The 19,502-nt window shown below is 49.9% G+C and overlaps 1 protein-coding gene and 1 pseudogene across 1 annotated transcript; one reads left to right on the forward strand and one right to left on the reverse strand.

Annotated features, from left to right (window-relative positions):
* Window positions 1–208: 208 nt before the first annotated feature.
* On the reverse strand, window positions 209–11,884 carry LOC136508091 (probable inactive purple acid phosphatase 1; annotated as a pseudogene).
* Window positions 6,833–7,405, forward strand: LOC136507609 (uncharacterized). Its single transcript, XM_066502278.1, has one exon. It carries the CDS (start codon window positions 6,833–6,835, stop codon window positions 7,403–7,405), a length of 573 nt encoding a protein of 190 aa, XP_066358375.1.
* Window positions 11,885–19,502: the final 7,618 nt, after the last annotated feature.

The raw sequence follows: 19,502 nt of genomic DNA on the forward strand, positions 1-19,502 counted from the left end.
GGAGTGTCGTAAGCATATACAGATAAATTGTAGCCAAATCTAACATGAAGGGGTTAAATATGCATTGTGCATACCTCGAAGAAATTGAAGCAAGCATCGAAAAGATATCACGAGAAGAAGCCTCAAAACAATTAATATTTCCTTTTTCTCAATAATAATTTGACACTACATGCTATATCTTGAAAAGCAATGGTGTATGTGCAAATGACCTATTGATCCACAGAAAACAGAAGTTCTTGGGCGTTAACGAGTACAGGTGAACCTTGTTTAGTTCTCTACAATCTGCTGAATCAGCAATTTACAGTCATCGTCGTTGTCATCATCGTCACCTGACTCATCTCTATCGCTCTCTTGATCTCTGCTAGGATCTGCACTCTTTAGAGCTCTCTCCCAAGTGGATACTTCTTTCAGCTTCCTAGAGCTGTCCTCCATTTCCCAGATTAAACCACGGTCTACCAAGTAATCTTCAGTTTGTTGCTTCCCGTTTGTACTTATGGTGCAAGGGGAGTCAGCAATTCTCATGAATTCTTCGTAAGCTCCGTCATAAGCTTCAAGTACGTCACCATATAGGTTTAGACAGTATGGTTCTGCCAAGGAGCTAGTTTCTTGTACGAAAATGGGACTTCCCTGGCCTGAAGAAGAACCTGATTCACTGTTTGAGCATATTGGTTCAGAGAATATTTGATCAGTCACCATCATCTGCAGCTGTGCCTGCTTCTGTCTGTGGGCAATTGCTGACTCAAGCTCCTTGATTCGGTCTTCAAGCCTACGTTGGATCACCTTGTGGAGATGGCTGAGATCTCTAGGCGAGACGGGATAGTTTGCTCTCTAATCTGGGGAACTTTCCCTGCTGTCCCTGCCATGGTCACATTCACTGCTGTAATCTGTATGGTCACGAGGGATCATATCAGCTTTAAGTTCCCCACAAACAATGTCACAAATGAAATCCTCGTCAACCTACACATGCAGAATTTCAATAAATAGAATTGTAGGCTACAAACAGACGTATGTGAAATATTTCAGTGAAAGATAGTTACCTCATTAAAGTCAGATGTTTCTTCTTCCAAACGTTTCCAAGTGATGTTCAGTTCCAGTCTTGCAAGCTCAGCTTCGATTTTGCTCATTGGCTCTGGATCAAATACGTGTAGTTTGTTATTATAATCTATTATCAGCACATAAGATACATCAGGTTTTGGTTTGAATAAGTTAAAAATGTTGTAAGAAAATTTTAACAATTGATACTTTACCATCATGTTCACTAGAAGTTTCATTACGTAATTCTTTCACAGTTAAACCCTCTTTCATCTCCAGTTCATCTTGCAAATCCTGAACTAAGTTCTCCATTTGTTTCAGTGTGCCCTTCAACGTATCAAATTCCTTCTTGTTTGACAGAGAAGACGATATAATACCGATGCTCACCCCAATAAAGAATAGGAGTAGTCGATCACGTAAACCTGCAGATCAAATATGCATATTTAGGATGTGCCAAATGCTTCAAAGGGGAGGAAATAAATCTAAAATGGAATGAATTCAATGAAGAAGCATGCCATTCATACAGAGAAGTCACCCTTCAATATAACCTTACTGTTTGGGATTTACTTCAATTACCAGTCATTAGCAGCACGTGAAAGAGGTCACTGGGACACATGAGTGTCTAGAAATCCTCATGTGTGAAATTAGACTACAGAACTGTACTACCAATGATGCCAAAGGAAAGTATGTAGTAGAAACATAAATGAAAAGTGAACTCAGAGAACTGATAATATGATTACAAGCATCCACAGCTTCTTGGTTGCTGCTATTTTGGAATACATGGATATCTGGGAGTTTGTTTCTGATGTTGTTTTGCAACCTGAAGTCTACTGTGGAGGCTTACTGAGTCTGGCCAATATTCTGCAAAGTCAGCTTACAAGGCATTTTTCTTTGGTTCTGTTGTCTACCTGTCTTTGAACCTTGCGAGCTTATATGGAGAACTTGGGCACCAAAGAAATGCCAATTTTTCTTATGGCTTGCTGCACATGATAGGTGCTGGACAGCAGACTGACTAGCTAAGAAGGGCCTTCCACACCTGAGCCACTGCCCTTTATGTGATAAAAAAGAAGAGACCATCCAACATATTTTGATAGGCTGCGTGTTTTCCAGGCTGGTGTGGCTTTGGCTTCTCCTCCGGCGAGTTGGACTCTCCCCTTCCCCTCAGGCCGGATATGTGGTGCTGTTATGACCGGCATTCCCTACAGCCGTCGCAGCCCAGCTAAGGGCTAGGAGGGAAGCCGGCCATCAAAGGGCTATGGCCCATATAATTGTCGCAATTATAGTATTGCTAGAGGGTTATTTTATAATTGTCGCTATTAGAGAGACATATAAATATTTGTAAGACTCTATTTGTGAGATTAAGCAGAAACATATTATTGTTTCCGGCTTCCTCAGGGAGAAACCCTAGCCGTTACTGTAGCTGCACGAGGGTTAGGGCTACAGCCGCAGCCGCCCATCCTCCACCACGGCGTCCAGCCGCCGGCAGCGAGGTTCCCAGCCTGCTCCACCTCCCTCTCACCCCTACAGACTCCGTGATCTACGCGGTAGGATCCGTAATCCTATCAACCTGGTATCAGCATTGCCGGGTTCGATGACGACTGCTCCTCCGAGTTCCTCCATCCCGGTGACCACTTCGCCGCCGCCCGCTGCGTCGTCGGAGTTGTCGGAGGCGTCCAACGCCTCTGCCCAGCCCCTGACGTTGGAATCGCTGGGGGCCAAGGTTGATCTGATCGCCAACGCGGTGGTCTCCATGCAGACGGCGTGGGCCGGCCTGCTCCAGGCGCCTCCACCGCCGCCGTTTCCCACACCACCACTGCCTCCGCCGCCGGTGCCCACGGCACCGATCCCCACTGCGCCAGCGACTTCCTACCCCTACGGCATGCCGTCGACGGGGGCCGGAGTTCCGCTCCATCTGTTGCAATGGCCGGCCTCGCCGTCACCGCTGCCTGATTGGCTGCAGCCGCCCGTGACGGCGTCTGCTCCGCTCTACTCGATAGCCACGTCGACAACCCCATCACCCTCCACGACGATCGCGACAACAGCGGTTCCAACCCTGCCTTCCGCCGGCAGTCCTCTCTCTGGGGGGGTGGACGGCTCGCTGTTCTTCGGGGCGCCTTCTTCCTCGGGTCTCCAGCAGCAGGGGGGCCTTGACCCGGGCCTTGGTGCTGCCCTCGCGGGCGCACAGGCGGGGCCCAAATTCTACAAATTGGAGTTTCCTACGTACGACGGCTCGGCAGACCCCCTGAATTGGTTGAACCAGTGCGAGCAGTTCTTCCGCGGTCAGCAGACGCTAGCATCCGCGCGCACATGGCTCGCGTCCTACCATCTTCAAGGTACTGCCCAGACATGGTACTACGCCCTGGAGCAGGACGAGGGCATGCCCCCTTGGGAGCGCTTCCGCGAGTTATTTTCGCTCCGCTTCGGGCCCCCTGTTCTGGGCACACGGTTGGCGGAGCATGCCCGCCTTCCTTTTGGTTCTTCCGTGCAGGATTACTCGGAGCGCTACAATGCCATCCTATGCCACGCCCGCAACCTCTCCGCTCGCCAAAAGGCGGAGTTGTACGTTGGCGGGCTGCCGGACCAGCTCCGCAAGCAGGTTCAGCTCCGCGCACCGCCCGACCTCCAAACCGCCATGTACTTGGCACGGGCGTTCGAGGATTGCGTATCTCCACCTGCCCCGCAGCCTCGTGGCGTCCGGCCGCCCCTGCGGTCAACTTGGACTCCGCAGCAGCGGACGCCGAGCGGTCCTCCACCTGCGGCCGCCGCTCCTACACCGACACCGGGGGCGCCCACTTTTCGTCGGCTCTCTCCGACCGAACAGCAGGAGCGCCGTCGCCAGGGGCTGTGCTTCAACTGTGACGAGCCTTACGTACGCGGGCACATGTGCAAGCGCCTCTTCTACCTGGAGGTCGACGACTACATCGTGGAGACTCCCGTGGAGGCAACTGAGGACACCCCGTCCAGCGAGTTAGCCGGCCCGGAGATGGCCGCCGCTAACGCCCTTGTGGTCTCCCTCCAGGCTGTTGCAGGTATTCGGGCCGCCAACTCCATGCTGCTGCCCGTCGTCATCAAGGGCGAACGCTTCCTGGCCCTCCTCGACATGGGCTCCACCCATAACTTCGTGTCGGTGGAGACCATGCGCTGCCTGGGCCTCGTTCCGGTGGGCGGGGAGCGCCTGCGGATCACGGTGGCCAATGGCGACCGCATGCCTTGTGAGGGCATCGCGCGCAACGTGCCCATTCGCATCTACGACGAGGACTTCGCCATCACGTGTGTCGGCCTCAACTTGGGCGGATTTGACTTCATCATGGGCTTCGACTTCATCCGCACCTTGGGCCCCATACTATGGGACTGCGAGGCCCTCACCCTGTCGTTTTGGCGCGACGGCCGCCGCGTCACCTGGCAGGGAGTGGCCGGGGCGGTTGCACCCTCTCCAGCCCCCTCGGCAAAGCTGCTGGCCACGGCTGCCCCCGACCCACGGCAGCCGCTGCTGGACGTCCTCCTCCAGCAGCACGCCGTCGTCTTCACCGAACCCACGGGCCTTCCGCCGGCGCGAGCGTACGACCACCGCATCCACTTGCTACCGGGCACCGCGCCGGTGGCGGTGCGCCCTTACCGCTATCCCCAGCTACAGAAGGACGAGCTGGAGCGGTAGTGCGCGGCCATGCTCACCCAAGGGATCATCAGGCCGACCACTTCACCTTTCTCGGCGCCCGTCTTGCTGGTGCGCAAGGCGGACCAGTCGTGGCGCTTCTGCATTGACTACCGCGCCCTCAACGCCAAGACGTCCAAGGACAAGTTCCCGATACCGGTGGTCGATGAGCTCCATGGAGCTCGCTTTTTCACAAAGCTGGACCTACGCTCGGGGTATCATCAGGTGCGGATGCATCCCGACGACATCGCCAAGACGGCGTTCCGCACTCACCACGGCCACTTCGAGTTTCTGGTGATGCCTTTCGGGCTTTCTAATGCCCCGGCCACCTTCCAGGCCCTGATGAACGATGTGCTTCGCACCTACCTCCGGCAGTTTGTGCTCGTTTTCTTCGATGATATCCTCATCTACAGCTCGTCGTGGTCCGAGCATCTGCAGCACATCAACATCGTCCTCAGCGCCCTGCGGGCGCACCATCTATACTTGAAGCGCTCCAAGTGCTCGTTTGGGGCGCCATCCGTGACCTATCTTGGCCATGTCATCGCCGAGGGCGGTGTCGCCATGGACGCCGACAAGGTCGACGCGGTGGCGGCGTGGCCTCTACCTCGCTCGGCCCGGGGCCTTCGCGGCTTCTTGGGCTTGGCGGGATACTACAGGAAGTTCATCCGCGACTTCGGCATCATCGCGGCCCCGCTCACGCGTCTCTTGCGGCGAGACGCGTTCGTGTGGGACGACGACACGACGACGGCTTTCGAGGCGCTCAAGCGCGCCTTAACGACGGGGCCCGTGCTTCAGATGCCGGATTTCGACGCTACTTTCGTGGTCGACTGCGATGCATCGGGTGCGGGGTTCGGCGTCGTCCTCCACCAGGGCGCGGGACCCCTCGCCTACTTTAGCAGGCCATTTGCAGCTCGCCACCTCAAGCTCGCCGCCTACGAACGCGAGCTCATCGGCTTGGTGCAAGCTGTGCGCCACTGGCGCCCGTATTTGTGGGGGCGCCCCTTCCTGGTTCGCACTGATCACTACAGTCTCAAATTTTTGCTTGATCAGCGTTTGTCTACCGTCCCACAGCACCAATGGATCAGCAAACTTTTCGGCTTCGACTTCACCGTGGAGTACCGCCCGGGCCGCCTCAACACCGTGGCGGACGCTCTGTCACGCCGCGACAGTGAGGCGGTGGCGCCTGTACCGTCGCTGGACGCCCTCGGGGCAGCAGTGGCTGTGTCCGGGCCTTCGTTTGACCTCCTCGACGCCATCAGGCGCGCTACAGCCACGGCGCCGGATGGCCAGCGGCTGCTGCAGCAGCTCCAGGCCGGGGAGCTCGCGGAGCCGTGGCGCCTGGACAGCGGCCTCCTCCTCCACGGGTCTCGTATCTTCGTGCCGGATCACGGGGACCTCCGCCACCAGGTCCTCCTGCTGGCTCATGCCGCCGGCCATGAGGGGACCCAGAAGACGCTGCACCGCCTCCGTGCCGAGTTCTACATTCTGCGGGACAGGGCACTGGTGCGCGACTTGGTGCGTTCCTGCACCACGTGTCAGCGCAACAAGACGGAGGCGTTGCAGCCAGCGGGACTGCTGCAGCCCCTCGACGTGCCCTACCAAGTTTGGGCGGACATCTCGATCGACTTCATCGAGGAGCTGCCCAAAGTCGCCGGCAAGTCGGTTATCCTCACCGTCGTCGACCGTTTCTCTAAGTACGCGCACTTCATCGCTCTCGGGCACCCCTACACGGCCGCGTCGGTCGCCCGTGCTTTCTTCGACGGCATTGTACGGCTCCACGGGTTTCCGCTCTCCATCGTCAGTGACTGGGACCCCGTGTTCACCGGCCACGTGTGGCGGGACCTTTTCCAGATGGCGGGCGTCAAGCTCCGCATGAGCACCGCCTTCCACCCTCAGACGGACGGCCAGTCGGAGGTGGTCAACAAGGTGATTGCCATGTATTTGCGCTGTGTTACAGGTGACCGGCCTCGGGCATGGGTGGACTGGCTGTCGTGGGCGGAGTATTGCTACAATACTTCTTTCCATACCGCCCTCCGCGCCACGCCTTTCGAGGTCGTCTACGGTCGACCACCGCCGCCTATATTGCCGTACTAGCCGGGAACGGCTCGTACCGAGGCCGTCGACACCATACTCCGCAGCCGCGACGAGATGCTCGCTGAGGTCCGTCAGCGGCTCCTTCAAGCCCAGCAGCTCTCCAAACGCTACTACGACGCCAACCACAGGGATGTGGAGTTCGAGGTGGGCTCGTGGGTCTGGCTGCGTCTCCTTCACCGCACCACGCAGCAGTCCCTCGACCCTCGCTCCAAGCGCAAGTTGGGGCCGCGCTGGGTGGGGCCGTTTCGCGTGCTTGAGCGCATCGGTCGCGTCGCCTACCGCCTCCAGCTGCCCTATGACGCCCGCATCCACGATGTATTCCATGTGGGCCTCCTGAAGCAGCACCGCGGCGATCCCCCCACTGCCGCCGGTGTCTTGCCACCGGCTTTGGATGGCCGGGCCCTGCCAGGCCCGGAACGCGCCCTGCGCGCTCAGCAGCGCCGGGGTGTTTGGAAGATTTTGATCAAGTGGCGCGGTCTGTCAGCAGATGATGCAACGTGGGAGTCACTCGAGGAGTTCCGCGCCGAGCACCCCGATTTCCAGCTCGAGGACGAGCTGTTTTTGCAGGCGGGGAGAGATGTTATGACCGGCATTCCCTACAGCCGTCGCAGCCCAGCTAAGGGCTAGGAGGGAAGCCGGCCATCAAAGGGCTATGGCCCATATAATTGTCGCAATTATAGTATTGCTAGAGGGTTATTTTATAATTGTCGCTATTAGAGAGACATATAAATATTTGTAAGACTCTATTTGTGAGATTAAGCAGAAACATATTATTGTTTCCGGCTTCCTCAGGGAGCCGGGAGAAACCCTAGCCGCCTCTACTGTTCACGCATGAACAGTGCCGCCGTTACTGTAGCTACACGAGGGTTAGGGCTACAGCCGCAGCCGCCCATCCTCCACCACGGCGTCCAGCCGCCGGCAGCGAGGTTCCCAGCCTGCTCCACCTCCCTCTCACCCCTACAGACTCCGTGATCTACGCGGTAGGATCCGTAATCCTATCAGGTGCTCAGTGACTGCTGATTGAGGATTAATGACTTCATTCGGGGCAGCATGAAGCTGGGCCTTAATTCTCTGGTTGTCTTGGGTGCTTGGATGTTGTTGAAACACTGCAATGATTTCGTTTTTCAATGGTGTTTCCCCTAATTCAGCAGATCCTAAAGTTTATCCTGGAAGAGGGTGAGCTGTGGTGTCTAGCACGAGTTGGGGGTTTAGTCAGCTGGGTGCAGTCGTCTCTTGAGGCTGCAAGGTGGCTTGATGGAGGTCATGTTTTTCTTTGTACCTGGTGCAAATGTGACTTGTTGAGGTTGGGTGTGTTTGAGTGTGTTTGTTTGTGTGTGTTGGGGTTTGTACTTCTTGCGTATTTCTTTTCCTTAATGCAATATAAATCAGTGGTTGTCAGAGCAGTGAGCATAGAATAATTCATGTCTTGGAAGTTGGAACCATTGTTTCAATATTTAGATTATGATGATATCAGAACTTACTAGTGAAGAGTATGGCATAACAATTAACAAGTCACAAGATAATTCAACTGGGAACATCAGTCAAAAGGAACAGAAGCTCCACAGTCCACATGACATGAGTCATCACAAACTCTCTACAGGCACAATTAATTAGTATTACCTGACCATGGATGTTTGATTTGAGTTTATACAAAAACGGCATATGAAAGTTTCCTATGTGATAGTAACGGTACCAGTAAAAAAACAGCACAAAGGACAAAGGACAAATGACTATGCAAATACTTATGATAAAAGTTTAAAATTCTTGCAGTCTAACTGTAAGATTTCCATTTATCTTAGGAGTTAGCACTTTATTTTGAATGTTTAGTTTTTACTTCAAACTGCATTGACAGACTTAATCGATATGAGAAACATGAAGTCAGGAAGTATGTCTATCATGACAACATAATACATGAGGGTGTTGAAATGTCCAAGGAATGCAGTATTTGACTCACTTCCATTTAATGTATAGTATATGATAGGGAAAACGTCTTGGCAGCTAATTATTTCAAGCATGGGATTCCTCGGCTATAATCATGTAGCAAACGTTGAGGAATGATGCTGAAAGTAAGTACCTGCTTGTTCATGTGATTTGCTACTTCGCTGAGCACCAGGCAGACCAAGCCTTGCATCGTGTGAATTTCTGGACTCATGTTTGAGTTTCTTCAGCTCAGGTAGAGGAGCAATTCCAATCAGACTTGTCTAATCCAATATTAAAGGGCAGAGGTGCTGGCTCATAGCGTGATTTACTAATTATACTTCTACCGTCTGTCACAATGAATGGCACACCTGATAGACTGGGCATGTCCTTTCATAGCTGTGGACGTGTTCATAGAAGGCAAGATCGACCTTGTACTTCTGCCAGAGCCCCTGCAGCGCTTCCCGCCCCATCGGCTCCTCGAACATGCCCTCTGACTCATAGTAGGCGCAGGACGAGTACCCAAGAACGCGGTGCGCAAGGAAGATGAGCCATGGCTGCTTCTGCCTGTCAACAGACGACAGGCATTGCTCGATGAACTTGTACTGCTCGGTCCCGGGCCTCCAGTCCTCTTCTGTGTGAGCAATGCAGAACCTGAACATGCCGTAGTCTGTTGCGTACCTGAAGAAGGATCAATGTTCAGTCAGTAAAATTGAGAAATGGCATCTGAAGAAACTGCTGTGGCCTTAACTACTGTTACCAGAATTTTGCACGGTTCTCAGCTGGAGTGTAGAACACAGTTTGGGCAGGGACACCGCATTCTCCACCGGAGTCGAGATTCCCGTAGAATGAACCAGTGCCAGGCCAATCCCTCTCATGGTTACCACTGCAAAAATTCCTCTTCTTGTTAACAGTATACAGGAATACATGAGAGGAACATAAGAGAGTATCGAACTGGAACACTCAGCTGACCTTCCAATCATGTATGGCACGGTTGAAGCAATTGGTTCAATCTGTGCAGTGAACTGGTCCCATTGAGACAAGTAGCCATTCGCGTAGCAGATGTCCCCAATGTGGACCACCATGTCAATGTTTTCTAGGTTACTGATGATCTGGTAAGTAGTTTAGTGAACCTGGCTGGAAGTTGTTGAACTCATTTGAACCGTCTGCCTCTGCCTGTAATAACAATGTCAGAAGATTGAGAATATTTGAAAATGGAAAATACCAATTTGTGATTTGACTGAAACTAGGATAGACATGGAAGCAAACATGTACCTTTCCCATGTTTCCAAATATGATAACTCGTTGCAAAGAACCTTGTCCAGGGTAAGGTGATGCTTTGAAGCTGTATGATTTGCTCCAGACACAGGTCCCATTCATTAGCCTATGGCCAAACCTGTAAGTGTACCTGATTTTTTTTCCCAAATTAACATGTTGCTTATTAGCTCACGCTGGCTCTGTCATAGTTCCGGAACAGGTTGACCATATGGAAATGTTTTAAATAAATAGTCAAATACAAATGCAAGGCAGAACCCATACGGTGAGTCTGGCCACAGATCCTTCAGATAGCTAGTATGAATGTAACCTGGATGGCGCCAACCAACAGTTCTCGCTGGTGTGCCTGAGTTTGCAGGTTAGAGTTAATTAAAAGATAGATACATCGGCTAGTAAACTGTGAACTGTCAAAAGCTTCTTCGTTCATCTCTAGGGAGATTAGGAAAATAATAATTTACCACACATGCTGTTTCTGTCAAATGTTAATGTTCCAGCTGGAGCAAGAAACCGACGTCCTCCTTTCTCACCCCATTCAACAAAAGGAACTGCTTCTGTAATATCATAGCCACTTGTCCAGGTGACTGTCATCTGTAAAAACAAAGATATTAGAGTCGCATTCTTAGACTGGTGACCACAGTTAATTTATTTCCACAATGTATGTTCTCCTTTGTTGATACAAAGTTGAGCTCACAGCAGAATACTAAAATAATTTCTTGTAAAAAAACATACACATTGCACAAGGTTTCATCTAATCCATGAAACTGAAACGGTTGTCGCATTTGTGGAATGACAAGAAGGCTTACTTCATTCCAAGACTTCCCTTGTGCCAAACGTGGGTAGGCTGGTGCCTTTGGATTCACAAATGCTACCTTGTTTGAGACAGCAATCAGCTTGGGCTGTTACAGCAGTGGCTTTTTGTTCAGATGGAGAACATGAATGAATGCATCTTCGGAAATTCAGAATTATAGTGGACAGTAGAGAAGTTCAGAAGATGCTAGTAACTTTTTTGGCTTACTTTCAAGAGGCCTCCTGAAAAAAGTGCGAATGAGAAATCTTCCCTCTGGTTGATCAACTGAAGCTTCAGATAGCTCTTTCCAGTCTTGTTATAGGCATCATTTTTGAAGTTTGCAAACTGGTACTGCAATGAATGGATGAAGTTATGGGGAGAAAAACCAGTCAGGGTTCAAAAATAAATGGATTCAGAAAATCTGAAACTTGAAATGCTATTGTACACAAAGTCAAGTTAAACGGAACAGGGTACATGCTGAATTGCTGACCTTGATAGGTGCAGTGCAAAGCACCGGAGGATACTGCCTCGCACTCTCAGGCTCACAGATTGCAGCACTGACAATGCCCAAACAAGAGACATCAGATTGAATGCGTGCCCTTTCTTTGCAAAGGAGAATTATGGAGACATTTATCCCCATCTGGCTGAGTGAGTTTGTTGATCCAATCAATTAGCCAGAAACCAGTACTTTTACCTGAAATTCGCAGGAGAGAATACACCGATCCAATCGTCACTGGATGGGTTCGGATGGAAGAACTCCACACCACATCCACCCATTCACTGTTCTCGCCCTGCAGCGCCACAATCCAGATGTTCCCTAGACTGTCAGTGAACCAGAAATTGACCCCCAAACAAGAGTGGATGGGAGAACTGGAGCTGACCTTGAGCCCAAGAACCAAAGGGGACGCCTTTGCGCGGCATCGTCGACGGCGAGGACCGCCGTCTCGACAGCGATCCTCGACAGCGGCTGCTCCCCGCCGCCGCCTCTGCCAGGATGCGCCATGGCGCTCACGGCCAGCCACGTGGCGGCCGCCCATAGCAGCAGCGGCGCCCTCATGCTGCCCAGACGAACTCCAAGCTGAGAGTCTGAAAGAAACAGCAGCCGAACCACTTGTAGCAATGGCAATTTCCCAGGGAAAAAAAAGGCACCGACTTGATGTCGAACTGTACTGTGCTGGGTTTGCGGAAGGGATGAGGCATCGCGTAGTAGATAGATACCCCCAGCCCCAATCATCGAGGACAGCAGGAGCGGAATATTCCCGGAACCAGAGTGGCGTGCGGAACTGAGACCGCCGCCAATGCAGAGCGTTGGTTGCGTCGCCATTGGCTCTGTCAGTGTCAGTGCCAGTCATGTTGTGATGTTCAAGTTTGCGCCATCGAGTCTGCCCGTCGCCATCGCCATGGAGAGCTATGCTGTTGAGGTACCCCTGATCGGGCGATGGTCCGTATCCGTATCGAAACAAATAAGACAAGAGGATTCCGGACTCTTTCACTCCAACAGAAGCGAAGTCACATGACCAGCTTCACAAGACTTGCTTTTGGTTCTTGTTGTTTCGGCACACGTCTAGAGTAGAGAGTGGCTGAGTAACTTTTTTAAAAAGTAAATAACAGGAACTCTGTCGCTCAATTAAGTAGGATTTGCCCCAATGCTAGTTTACATGTATAGAAAAATTCATGAGCCTTTTATCTGTGTGCCATTATAAAAGATGGTCGCGATCTACAGACCACTCAAAAGTTCGAACGCACTAGGTGTCATCGCGCTAAACTTTTTTCTCTTCCACGTCATTCCGTCTACTTTCGACTCTAATGGTGTCAACCAGCGCCGAACAAAGTCTAAAATACCCTCAGGTGATCGACCCACATGCTTCCTTGTGCGGCGGCCGAAGCTCTGCTCGGGCATAACCATGGCGGGCACGTGCGCGCAGCCGCGAACGTGGGAGGACAGCTTCGCCAAGCAAGCGCTTGGCGCAGAGGAGAATGAGGCGGAGCCGGCAGCGGTCTTGATTGGGGCCAAGCACGTCCCCAGCTCCTTTCCTTGCGCCATCTCCGGATCTCCACCAGTGGTTGCGGCGGCGCACCGAAGAGGCCACCCAGGGAGGTCCCGCACTGATCGGCGCAGCGCCCGGGATGCCGACGCGAGGCGGCCGGGCTCCTCCCTACGGAGCGCGGCGCGGGCCTCGGCCTGCAGCCCCGCGAGCGCGACCACGGCGTCCCGGAAGCTGTCGTGCGCGTCGGCGAGGCGGAGGAAGTCGTCCAACAGCCGCTCCACGAACGGGGACGGGCCGAGGCGGCGCAGCGGGCCCTATGTCTGCGGGTGGTGCAGCAGCTCGGAGAGGGAGACGAGCACCCCGCCCAGCTGCGCCGCGCCCTCGGCCACGACCTTCGCAGAGACGGAGGCGGGGGCCTACGACGACGCTAGGCGGCCCACCAGCACCCGCAGGTCAGCCATGTCGTTGTCGAGTTGGAGCACCAGCGGGTGGAACCGGCACGGTAGGCTCGCGGACTTGTAGGTGGCGTTGGGACCTGCGCCTCCGCCTCCCGATGGCGACATCGGGGACTCGTGCCCTCGTCCGGCAACACCCCGGCGGCGGTGCTATACCTGGACACCACAAGCCATGCCATGCCATGGTGCCTGTTCACTACACCTCCGCCTCACACCGCGAGCGCTGTTGAAAGGTCCTAATGGCTAGAGGGGGTGAATAGCCTATTAAAAATTCTACAATAACACTAAGACAAGTGATTAGTAAATAAGATGGCGAAGCGAATCTTGTGCTAGCACTACACTTGTGTTGCAAGCCACCTACTCAATTCTAATCTCTATGATCTCTAGTATATCACACAAGGGCTAAGTCACTAATTTACACCTACGTGAACAAGCTAGCAAGAGAACTACAACTAAAGAGCTATACTAGCTACAACTACCACAAGCTCTACACAACTAAATACACAAAGTAAAGCAAGAGAGTGGTAGAGGTGATATACCGACGTGGAAAGTGATCAATCACAATGAATACCAAGAATACCAACAATACCAAGGAGACAATCAAGACACAATGATTTTTCCTCCGAGGTTCACTTGCTTGCTGGCAAGCTAGTCCCCGTTGTGGCGATTCACTCACTTGGAGGTTCACGTGCTAATAGGCATCACACGTTTAACCTGCAACCGGGTGCCGTACAACCAACACAAGATGAGGATCCACAAGCCATGCGCAATCCACTAGAGTTGCCTTTGGCGCTCCGCCGGGGAAGGCACAAGAACCCCTCACAATCACAATGATCGGAGCCGAAGACAATCACCTTCCACCGCTCACGATCCACCAATTACCGAGCCATCTAGGTGTCGGCAAACACCAAGAGTAACAATATCTCCACCAACCCAAATTGCCCAACTAGTGCCACAAGATACTAGAACACTAAGCAATACACTAGAGGCTCTCTAATCTCACTCAAGATGATGAAATCAAGTGTGCAAGTGAGTGGAGTGGTGTGCTCAGCTCTCAAAGGGTGTATGCGGCTGTTAGAAGTGCCAAGAGAGTGGCCAAGGCCGGCCACTAGCTCTATTTATAAGCCCACAAGCAAATAGAGCCGTTACCCCTTTGAAGTTGGTTTCTATGAGGGCACTGGACACGGCGGTGCCTGGCACCGGACATGGCGGTGCTCCTCCCAATGGTCACTTTCCAATGGCTAGGGCACCAGACAGGGTGGCGGTGACCACCCAACCAACCCCCCAAAATACCATCTCTCTAGATTTTTATGGCAGTGCACCGCTCTCAGGGCGGCGGTGCCCAGTAGCCCTTCCCCTGCTCTCTAGATAAAAGAGGCGGTGCTACCGCCCCACCAGCGGTGGTGACCAGGCAGTGTACCGCCCTCTCCATGGCGGTGAACACCGGATGCACTGGTGCCTACGCCTACACTGTTGCTCTCGGCCAGGGTCTGGGGGGCACCGCTCTAGGGGTGGCGGTGCCACCGGACAGGGTGGCCGTGCCCCACCAGAGCGCTACGCTCTCGAACTCCTCAGTCGGTCACCGACACAGGGGTGGTGGTGCACCGAACAGGGCAATGCGGTGCCCCCGTGGTAGCACCCCAAGCCCAGGAACACCTCCTTTTCTTCACCTTTTTCACCACCTTTGCAAATGTGCTAACACTCCAAGTGTTTCACCATCACGTGCAAGTGTGTTAGCATTTTCACAATCATTTTTAAAGGTTAATCACTTCTCATCGATTGTGCACTAGGTCTAAAATGCAATGCAAGTATTCCAACACCTAGTGGCACTAGATGATCGAGTTGTCCGATAAGAGCTCTCCTCTTAATAGTACGACCATCTATCCTAAATGTGATCACACTCTCTATAGTGTCTCAATCACCAAAAATAAAATGGCCCTATGGATATCACCTTTGCCTTGAGTCCATTTTGTTTTTCTCTTTCTTCTTTTCCAAGTCCTAGAGCTTGATCATCATCACATATCCACACCACCACCATGGACTTCATTTCATGTGGCCATCTCCATCCATGAGTACCACCTAGCTCCTTCACTTGGGTTGGACCAACCTATCTCAAATCCACACTTAGAGCATAGGGTTAGTCCAAGTAGATTTCATCAATTAGCCAAAACCAAACGAGGGCTTTCAATCTCTCCCTTTTTGGTAATTGATGACAACCTCTACAAAGAAATGAAATAAATTCAAATTTGAATCTGTGTTGCTTGGACAAGTTTCATAAGCCCCCATTGGTAGCATTAGCTCCCCCTACATATGTGCTAAGAGTTTGGTTTGAAAGCTTGCACATATGCATAGATTTGAGTTGTGGGAGAGTAATGTCTACCAAATGATGCTAAGGTATAAGAGATGGACCTTTGAAGCGTGATACCCATCGGAGTGCACCAATATACCATCCTTAGCACCATTGCTAGTTAGATGTCACTTGCAAAACACAAACACTAGATACCTCATGAGATCAACATATATTATAAACAAGGTTCTAGTATCACTTGTGAAAACAAAGCAAGGCAAATCTAACTACCACCTATGCATGCTAGTTTTTTATTTTATCATTCAAACCTACAATTAGCATACACCACACAAGCATGTATATTGAATTTAAACTTTTCAATGCAAGCAAGCATATGCAAATGCACATTCAAATGCATCAATCAAGTTTTTATGAGCTTGCTCCCCCTACTTGTGTGCTCAAATTTTAATTTATTCCCTTACTTTCATATTTCTCCCCCTATGTCATCTTTGCACTATCTTTGTGCATTACTTCTCCCCCTTTGTCATCATTGACCACAAAGGTTCAATTTTAGATAGGTTAAGATTATTAATGTCAATCAATGGGGTGATGATCATTTTCCCAAATTTGGTCTAATCTAGAACACTTGCCAAAGATATTTAACTCGGTTTGATCCAAGGACAAGCTTCTTCACACCTCATTTCAAGGGTTATCTTGTACCATGTTGAGTTAAACACTTATAGCTCATTTTCTAGATCAAACACTAGGTTCACAAGCCCACAAACATATCATATGCTACCACTAGATCAAGTCAAGCATAGAAGCAATAGTGGTACCATACAAGCATCAAAATTATTTGATTTTCATGAATGAGCCTATTAAACATGAGGAATAACTAGATGCACTAAACATGTCCTTAGCAAAGGATGTATGCCATGCCAATCAACTTTTACCTTGGTTGCTCGAAGGAGATGCATGTCATATAATGGGGGGTGCATCAACACATATTTGAGAAATCCAATATGTTCAACTCATTCCTTAGCTTACAAAACCTTTTCTCATCAAGTGGCTTGGTGAATATGTCAGCAAGTTGATCTTCGATGCCCACACTCTCAATGCAAATGTCCAATTTTTGTTAATGATCTCTTATGAAATGGTGGCAGACATCAATGTGCTTTGTTCTTGCATGTTGAACCAGATTGTTGGTTAGCTTGATTGCACTCTCATTGTAACATAGCAATGGCACTTTCTTGAACTTGATTCCAAAGTCATTCAAGGTGGCCTTCATCTAAAGAATTTGTGCACAACAACTACCGATGGATATGTATTCGACTTCGACGGTTGATAATGCAACACTATTTTGTTTCTTTGATTATCATGAAACAATTGATCTTCCCAACAATTGATATGTGCCCGAGGTGCTCTTCCTTTCAACCTTGCATCCCGCTTAGTCGGAGTCCGAATATCCAACAAGTTCAAACTTTGCTCCTTTGGGATACCACAAAACAACATTTTGTGTATGCTTCAAGTACCTCAATATTCTCTTTGTAGCCTTCAAATGACTTTCTCTTGGTGAGGCTTGAAATCTTGTACACATGCACACACTAAACATGATATCCTGTCTTGATGTGGTCACATATAGTAGCCTTTCAATCATAGACCGATACAACTTTTGATCCACCATGTTGTCACTTGCATCACTATCTAAATTACCATTTGTTCTCATGGGTGTACTAATGGCCTTTGCTTCATTCATGCCAAACTTCTTGAGCATGTCTTTGATGTACTTGCCTTGACTTACAAATGTACCATTCTTCAATTGCTTGATTTGAAGACCAAGGAAGTAACTCAACTCTCCAATCATGAACATCTCAAACTCATTAGCCATCATCTTTCCAAACACTTCACAAAAGTCTTGATTGGTTGATCCAAATATGATGTCATCAACATAGATTTGCAACACAAACAAGTTCTTTCCAATCTTCTTGGTGAAAGAGTGGTGTCAACCTTGCCCATCATGAACCCTTTAGAGAGTAGGAAATCCCTCAACGTCTCATACCATGCTCTAGGTCCTTGCTTCAAGCCATACAATGCCTTCTTCATCTTGTACACATGATCGGGCTTCTTGTCATCTTCAAAACTGGGAGGTTGCTCAACATAAACTTCTCCATTGATGTAGCCATTGAGAAATGCACTCTTGACATCCATTTGATAGAGCTTGATGTTGTGGGCACAAGCATAGGCTAGCAATATTCTAATTGCTTCCAATCTCACAACTGGGCATATGTTTCTCCAAAGTCAAGACCTTCTACTTGAGTGTATCATTGTGCTACTAATCTTACTTTATTCCTTACTACTATCCCATCTTGATCTTGCTTGTTTCTAAAGACCCATTTGGTACCAATCACATTATGTCCCTTTGGTCTCTCAACTAATTCCCATACTTGATTTCTAGTGAAGTTCAATTCTTCATGCATTGCATTCACCCAATCAACATCCTTCAATGCTTCATCTATCTTCTTTGGTTCAATGGATGACACAAATGAAAAATGCTCACAAAATGAAGCCAATCTTGATCTTGTTTGTACACCTCTAGAAATATCTCCAATAATTGTGTCTAATGGATGATCCCTTGCAATATTTGTTGGTTGGAGTATTGAAATATTGCTTACACTTGCTTGATCATTCGGTTGAGATGGTGAACTAGGCACTTGATCTTGCACATTGTCATGAGAGCCACTTGTGCTAGCTTTATTAGTGTCATCTTGCACATTTGAGATAGAGAGCACATGCACTTGATCACCTTCTTCATCACTCACTTGCCTAGGCCACATGGCAGGCGTCGGCGACAGTAGCAGACAATAGGCCAGGTGGGGCCCAGCTATCCCTGGCCGGTTTGGCATAGTAGGTGCGTGGAGGAGCAGCTAGGCCGCTCGGTTTGGCTGGCCTAGTTGCCCAGGAGTCTGGTTTCCTTCCTAGAAACGTAGAGCAGTGCCCAACCCACCGGTTCAGGCCTGGTTTAGGGTCCAAATGGCCGGTTCTCTTCCAATTTTCTTCATAAGTCGGTTGGGAACTTTCTAGAAGCGATCTCTATGATCTCCACCACCCAAAGAAGGTCGGTTTGATCTGATGGTGACCAAAGATTACGACATGGATTGATGACGTGGCAATTCCTTGGTCTCTACTCTACCCCCCTTTATATGGATGCTCAGACCCCCTCTAGGAGACACACATCTACACACCCTACTCTCCAGAGCTTCATTATTTCATACACAAATTATAGTAGTGTCCCTCTAGGTGATTCTCACCTAGCTTCATTATTTCATACACAAATTATAGTAGTGTCCTTCTTCATCTTGTACACATGGTCGGGCTTCTTGTCATCTTCAAAACTGGGAGGTTGCTCAACATAAACTTCTTCATTGATGTAGCCATTGAGAAATGCACTCTTGACATCCATTTGATAGAGCTTGATGTTGTGGGCACAAGCATAGGCTAGCAAGATTCTAATTGCTTCTAATCTAGCAACTGAGGCATATGTTTCTCCAAAGTCAAGACCTTCTACTTGAGTGTATCCTTGTGCTACTAATCTTACTTTGTTCCTTACTACTATCCCATCTTGATCTTGCTTGTTTCTAAAGACCCATTTGGTACCAATCACATTGTGTTCCTTTGGTCTCTCAACTAATTCCCATACTTGATTTCTAGTGAAGTTCAATTCTTCATGCATTGCATTCACCTAATCAACATCCTTCAATGCTTCATCTATCTTCTTTGGTTTAATGGATGACACAAATGAAAAATGCTCACAAAATGAAGCCAATCTTGATCTTGTTTGTACGCCTCTAGAAATATCTCTAATAATTGTGTCCAATGGATGATCCCTTGCAATATTTGTTGGTTGGAGTATTGGAATATTGCTTACACTTGTTTGATCATTCGGTTGAGATGGTGAACTAGCCACTTGATCTTGCACATTGTCATGAGAGCCACTTGTGCTAGCTTTATTAGTGTC

This window comes from Miscanthus floridulus, chromosome 15 (assembly GCF_019320115.1).
Source record: "Miscanthus floridulus cultivar M001 chromosome 15, ASM1932011v1, whole genome shotgun sequence".
NCBI classification, from domain to species: Eukaryota; Viridiplantae; Streptophyta; class Magnoliopsida; order Poales; family Poaceae; genus Miscanthus; species Miscanthus floridulus.